Source organism: Engraulis encrasicolus, chromosome 21, assembly GCF_034702125.1.
Source record: "Engraulis encrasicolus isolate BLACKSEA-1 chromosome 21, IST_EnEncr_1.0, whole genome shotgun sequence".
Lineage (NCBI taxonomy): Eukaryota > Metazoa > Chordata > Actinopteri > Clupeiformes > Engraulidae > Engraulis > Engraulis encrasicolus.
In genome coordinates this window covers 6,472,709-6,480,208 of record NC_085877.1, presented here as the reverse complement: position 1 = coordinate 6,480,208, position 7,500 = coordinate 6,472,709, and the positions used below count along the sequence as shown (strand labels likewise).

Below are 7,500 nucleotides of genomic sequence, written 5' to 3'. Positions count from 1 at the left end.
GCTTTTCCTTTGACATAGCCCATATATGCATTACACTCCCTCACACTCTAATTTTATGCACTTCGATAATGACAGTTTTCGTTTCTCTTTCCTTTATAATGGTGTCTTAGCAGGTCATTAACTCACTAATTTGCAGACGTGTGGTGATTGTGACTAAATCATCCTGGTCGTGCCTGTTGTATATCACGGCAGCCGTGCTTCCTGTGTTTTGACTTGTTCTAATGAATATATGAACAAAGAGTTCTGCTTTGTTAACCGCATGCTTTTTTTTTACAGACACACCTCAGTTTGCGTCTTTGAGTGATTAATAGCAGACAGTAGATGCACTCACACACACACACACACACACACACACACACACACACACACACACACACACACACACACACACACACACACACACACACACACACACACACACACACACACACACACACACACACACACACACACACACACACACACACACACACACACACACACACACACACACACAATGAGCCACACACCACATTAGAGCCACTACGTCACTCCATGTCAAGGAGTCATCGCTTTTAATCAAGCCACATCTCCACCTAAATCATGTGTTTTGACACTTATCCCTTTGGGAAATTAGTCATTTTCATTTCCAATAGAAATGTATGTCTGAGCAGGAGCCACATATTTTACTGTAATAAATATTTGCAGACACGTAAGAGACACCGTCCATGATTCACAATCATCGAAAGAGCCATTTTCAGCAAACATAAATTTTAACCTCTGCCTTTGTGTGTATAGCATGCACAGACTAACTGACGTTAGCCTCTTAATTGTTTTTTTCTTTACACACCGTGTAACATTACGTCTCACTGATATTTGTGTGTGTGCATGGCTATAGCCGGAAGATTCGGACCTGCCCTACCCACCCCCTCAGAGAGAGCCCAATATCTACATTGTTCCCCAGGGCATACGGCCCGTTCTACAACGCACTGCTATAGAGGTACTGTGACAGTCAAGCTGAGCTTTGCACAATAAAGATAACTTACAGTAGTTGATAAGGGTTTATGACGTTTGTGTGTTTATAAATGGGTTGTAATATGATTATAAATAATTCCAAACTGTGATAGGCTGTGTGATGGCATTGATGGCCTTTAGTATGGAGTGTCATTTGTCTGCCACTAAAGTTATTAAGTTATTATAACAATTTCCAATCTGCCATGTCTTATTCAGTGCGATGTCGTTTTTCCCCTGTTTAACCATTGACCCCATACATGTAGATTTTGGCCTGGGGGTTACGCAACCTGAAGAGTTTCCAGATGGCCAGCGTGACCTGCCCCAGTCTCCAGGTGGAGTGTGGCGGTCGCATGGTGCAATCCTGTGTCATCCGCAACACCAAGAAGAACCCCAACTTTGACGTCAACACGCTTTTCATTGACGTGGTATGTAGGAAACGTCAACAAACACACATAACAACAAGAATGACTGCAGCATTACCCTGTCAGATACCAGTTGCCCTCCGGATCAGTTGCTTTTTAGATGCGTTGTAGAATCTCTATAAGAGGGTATGTCTGTCCGTCCGTCCGCCGTTCTGTCCATCTGAAACGCATTCTTTAAATTGTCTAAAACCCGATCTTCGACGCCATTTTTTGCGTTGCTCTCTTCACGTTTGTGCTTTTGAACGCATATTTGTCCGCCTGTCGGACTTGTTCCTTCACGTAACACTATTTGGATGAGTTCATAGTTTTCAATGGATGCTGTTGAAGGCGTTGTTGCATGACTAAGTGCCCAAAAAGGTGAGGTCCTCCTCCTACTGTACTTTGGAGTGTGAACGTTTTAACGGCCCCTGGAGAGGTCCTAATGGCTGTCAGTCTCCACTGCTCTCTCTCCAGTGCAGGGCTCGCAGGTCTGGTTCTGTTTACACTAACTGGGCTGGCGGACTGACTCTCCAAGATCTCAGCCTTCTCTTTGGAAAGGAATGCTAGTGGGTTGGAAACTCCAAAGGGCTCTGTCAGTTGAATCATGCCTGGGATGAGATGCCTGTTGACATGCCCTTTAGTCTGCGTTGGTGGAGCGCCACAGTGCGAGCGCAGCACCCTCCGCTCATATCTAATGACTTCTGAAGTAGTGAAATCAGTGCGGCGCTACGCTTCACGGGCTGTTGTTCCACACAAGTGTCCTGACTGCAAATGAAAAAGCAAAGTTCTCTCTATACTCCTGCCCGAACTGGCACATTGTTTTGTCACCCCTTTCTACCTCATTCAATGTCAAACCCCAAACCCCAAAACCCTGGCCCGCTTGTCTCTTCTGAGGAGCAACTTCTGTTGGAGGACACTAGAGTTGCCCGACAATCAAAGAGAGAGTTGCTTGTTCAATTACACCTTGTCCTCGCCAAGTGAAATGTCACACTACCTTTTGTTGCATTCTTTCGGCATTGATGTGAATGGGTGATTTTCTGTGTGCGTGTGCGTGTGCGTGTGCGTGTGCGTGCTGCCTTTGGCTATATGTATGTAAGTGTTTCCTATATGTTTAATATACCTGCACATGAAATAATCTGTATAAAATGTATGCTGGACAGCTTCATTTCCTTTGGGATGAATAAATGTCACTCTACTCTACTCTATTCTACTCTTGACTGATTGTTCTCGGCCCGTCCCACAGCGGCTGCCCGTGGAGGAGCTGTACATGCCCCCTCTGGTCATCAAGGTGATTGACAACCGCCAGTTCGGCAGGAAGCCGGTGGTGGGCCAGTGCAGCATCCGCTACCTGGAGGAGTTCCGTTGCCAGGCCGACGGACTAGAGAGGGATCCCACAGAGGAGGACATAGGTGAGGAGGAAGGGGGATCCGCCTGGAGTAGATCAGGGGTGTAAATCACAGCCTCCATGACGGTGCAATTCAATATCGATTTCTGAAGGCAGTGATTCGATTACGTTACGTTGCGATTCGATTCAATTCATTTTTAAAAAACTTTTCCACTTCTATTATGTTATGGAGCTAGGGTATTAGGCAGGGGCCAGCGATTCAATCATTTTCGATATGTATCGATGCCCACGATACAATTCGATTCAATCGTCGGCCATAGGATCGATGCATCGATACATATTGGTTATTATTTGCACCCCTAGTGTAGCTATGAGCCTGTAAATTAGAGTAGGGAGCTGTTACGTTATTGCGTGTCTGCTCATCATGTGTTTTCATGAACAGGTGACATGGCACCAACCCCTCGAGATGATGTTCTGATTGACATCGATGACAAGGAGCCTCTCATTCCTGGACAGGTAGGATTAGTGCAGCATTTTTCAACCTTGGGGTCACCTGGATTGTCAAAAGGGGTTGTCTGACATGTCAAGTGGTGGGAAAAGAATGCTGATGAAAAATATTTTTCGACTAATACATATTACAATTGAAACAACACATACAATAAAAAAAAACATCTGTATGGGGTCCTGAGAAATTTGGGATGTCAAAGTGGGATCCCAGGTCAAAAAATAAACGCACTAGATTATTGGTGTTACAACTCTACCCTGAAGGCCCTGTCATTGCTGTGAAAGGTTTTCAGTGATATCATTGCACTAGGTTTTTCCCTTAGGTTTTTACACTAAGTCATATAAAGGAGGTTGCTCCAGGTTTTCCTTGGACTTGCTCAAGGCGTCAGAGGTATAGTCTTGGGTGTCTGCTGGCCCTTGCCTCGGGCCTAGGTAATGGATCGCCTAACACACTCATGCCACTCTCCTCAAGGGGTAGTTTCCCTCTTGTTGTCTTTAACAACGGAACCAATGGCTCATTCCCTGCTGTTGGCGCGGCGACCGCACCCAGCCAATAAAAAGGAATGGCCGCCCAGTCCTGTGCTCTGTTACCGCCCCTGTGCCATGACAGGGTGACACTGCAGATCAGGGACGAAAGGGCGAGTAACGTTTCAATTTCCATGGTTGCTGTTTTGCATGATGCCCATTCCCACACCAAGAAGCAAAGTGCTTCCCTGTGAACCAATCACATTCATACCGCATGTGACCATGTGTTACCCAGATGAACTTGCTATCGTCTAAGCCAGTGTTTCCCAACCAGGGGTACGTGTACCACTAGGGGTACACGAGCACATTGCAGGGGGTACTTGGAAAAATATAATTTTAGCAAATACATGGAGCTTAGTTACATTGGGATAGAGAAAGTGATATAAAACTTGACTTAGGGGGTACTCATGGCAAAACGAAAATGCTTAGGGGGTACACAAGACAAAAAAGGTTGGGAAACACTGGTCTAATCTGTTGTCATTGTTCTCTGAGAAAAAAAGCATTTTCAACAGCAACGGCATGGTTCTCAGTCGGTCTGAACATATTAAAGGTGTAGCAACAAGACTTGAAGAGTCCTGGGGTGCGTTTCTCGACACGTACTTACCTGCAATGCATTTTCCCATTGACAACTTACTAAGTTGCTAACTGGTTAGCGATGACACTGTCAAGAAACGGGGTTCTGCTCAGGCAAACCCCTACAAACACATTGGCAGCTTACTTTAGTACAGCATCACAGTCTGGGCTGCTGTTCATGTGTCATCAGAAGGCCAGTAAAGGGTGACAGCACTTAAGAGTGCAGACAGCAACTAAACATTCTGACCCATCCTAAAAATGAACTAAAAACCCATTCATACCTTTTGAGTAACCCTACTAACAAACAAAAACGAACTAACAAACCAACAGCAGGGAAAAAATACAATCTCGTTTCATGCTGGAGTGTCTGTGAGGTTGAAGAATTTGAGAGTGGGTCTGGATGATGGAGGAAGACCTTGGATAACATTTGCAAGTGTGTTCCCCCCCTGGACAGCCGACTGAGGTGGTCAAGTGTTAATTTCACACCGAAATTAGTTATTTCAATTAGTCATATTTAACCATCCTCCAAAATATGCATGTGATGTTGTCTTGCATGCTAGATGTTATACTTTGTATGAAGGCAAAAAATTAAATGGAAATGGTGTGTATTAAGTATGTACGCAATGAAGTGCATGTAAGGGTAGAGGTAGAGTGAAAATCAAGCGAGTGCATGTAGCAGTCTGTAAGGAAATGTCTGAATCTCAGTGTATGTAAGTATGCCCTTAATTATCACAGCAGCAGTATCACACATAGGCTATGGTACAATGTGCACAAAAATAGACAACATACATACAAACATGGGACCAGAGAGTTAAAAAGAAGGTGGTATGTAAGGAAGATATATATTAGAAATGTTATGAAAATAGAGATGTTACTAACTAAATAGATATATCAATATATCAGGTACAGAATCTGAACATACCTCAAAGTAATATATAAAATTAAGGTAACCATTTATTTTACTGTGTTGATGTGAATCTACATGTAAACATACATAATTTATACTAAAGTTAAAAAACACAGCCTTTTTGTGTTGAGGTGAAGGACACAAATAAATAGCTTTGTAGAGGCATATCTTCACAGTTTAATTTGCAGAAAAATATTCTCATCAAATCTGTAAACTTTTGACCATCACGGCTTTCCTAAAACAATTAATGCTGTCATTACTAAAACTCAAAGAAAAGATCAAGCAAAACGAGTCATACTCATGGAAAGTCGGGGCAAGCGATTGTGTTGTTGGAACAGAGACATTATTTACACAAAGGCTTTTGAACTACAGCTGAACTGCGCTGCAAGCCACACACAAGCACTATAAACTGCCCAGTGTTAATTCAACACTTAGAGATTATGATCAAAGCGACGACTGTTAAATGTGACTCTCTCCGCGTTTAATGAACACGGCAACATTTATTGTGCACATCTGCTGAACTCCTGTCACCCGGGAGCCCTGTAGCACTCCACTAAGTTGTCACATGCCGCACAAATGGCTCGTCTTGGAGAGGGATGAGAGCAGCGGCAGGTCACAGCCCCGTCGCGCTAATACCACTGATGTGAGCTCGCTGGTTAGAGCACTCGACGGCTGCATGACGAGGCGATTGATCCCGAGAAGACGGTGGAGTGTTTGTTTGTTGTGTGTTTGGAGGCCTTTAATTGGTTGGCCCGAGCTGGAGGAGACGATGACCAGTGGTGACTCTTGCCGTCTGAAGACAGCCCCAGTTACTCTTTGAGGCGCCACAAGGAAAAAGCCGTCAATGCCATGTCATGGCTGCAGTGCAAAAGTACATTAGGAATAAAATAAAACAATAAACAATTAAATGAGGACTTACGAATGTACGAGAAAATCGTTTCCATGTTCTGGCGGTAAACCGCCCGGCCTTTATTTTGTTTAGTTACACAATCACAAAACAGAGAAAAATAGATGCGAGAGAGAGAGAGAGAGAGAGAGAGAGAGAGAGAGAGAGAGAGAGAGAGAGAGAGAGAGAGAGAGAGAGAGAGAGAGAGAGAGAGAGAGAGAGAGAGAGAGAGAGAGAGAGAGAGAGAGAGAAGAATAGAAAAGCATCCCGTGTAGTTTCCATGGATGCAGTTTGAAGCCACCATGATGGGTGAAATTTGTTTACACTGCCGACCCTCAAAGAGTTGGTGCATTCTCCCATTTCACACCAAGTGGAAAGATGCTCTTGCCCTCTGGGGCAATTATTGTATTTTCTTCACAAGCCCACACCCAGCTCTTTTTGAACCACATTAAGAAGAAACTCTTCTCTTGCTGGGGTGCTGTTTTTTCCATTAATACAATCTGATAGCCCAACATATAATTTGAACCCCCTGGAGCCGGTGACGCACAGCCGCCTCCATTGTACTGCCTCTACTCATTAACTTTGTGCAATACGCACTTGCATAATATTTACATTGCATTAATTAAAACAATGGTGCAACGCAAGACGGAACTCCGAGAGGTCAAAAATACTCGACTAAACTAAAAAAGTAATTTTCTCCAAAAAGAACATTGTGGAGGCTTTGCATACATCAGCCTGCGTTGCTTGCTTTCATTTTGGCCCCGTACTGGAGCTGTCACTGGTTTACACCAGTTGTGGTTTGACAGAATTCACTCGACGTTGAGAAAGCAAGGCAGGAGCCTTTTGTGAGGGAGACCAAACCAACGCTCATGTTAAATATGCAGTAAATACCCTCTTCCAACCCCCCTCCTGATGTTCAGGAGGCTTGCAACCACAGCACAATGGGCTTTATTTAAAAATGCTGTGTACTCTATGAGAAAACATATTTTGTCTCATTTGTTCTTTGGCATGACCTGTCAGTCTCATCAAATGCAGCATTCAAGCCAGCAGCACAAAAGGAGAACCACAACCACAGACATCCATGTGAAAATTCGCCTCATGTCCACGGCCTTGTACATCACATGTTTGCTGGGTGAGCAACGCAAAAAGTAAGAAATAAAATTGAGAAAATATGACTAGTTTTGTCGGTGCGTGGGTGAGAGGTTTAGTTTTGTTGTTAAGATTCTGTACTGTGTTAGGGGTGTGGATACTTTTGTCTTTTTCTTACACCACTGTGTTATGTTGTATGAAGTTGTTGTGCCTCTTGAGGGTGAATGTCCTCATTTTTTTGTGGCGTCATGGTGTAATGTAATGCCTCATTTTGGTG

At 43.9% G+C, this 7,500-nt stretch overlaps 1 protein-coding gene across 7 annotated transcripts in view; it reads left to right on the top strand.

Moving 5' to 3' along the window:
* Positions 1–7,500, top strand: part of dysf (dysferlin, limb girdle muscular dystrophy 2B (autosomal recessive)) — a 97,334-nt gene that overhangs the window by 53,763 nt on the left and 36,071 nt on the right. For all 7 annotated transcript variants that reach the window (XM_063187359.1, XM_063187363.1, XM_063187361.1 and 4 more), the window contains 4 exons: positions 878–979; positions 1,257–1,418; positions 2,638–2,803; positions 3,182–3,255. In XM_063187359.1, coding sequence (XP_063043429.1) covers positions 878–979; positions 1,257–1,418; positions 2,638–2,803; positions 3,182–3,255 — 504 coding nt within the window. The remainder of the gene's footprint in view (positions 1–877; positions 980–1,256; positions 1,419–2,637; positions 2,804–3,181; positions 3,256–7,500) is intronic.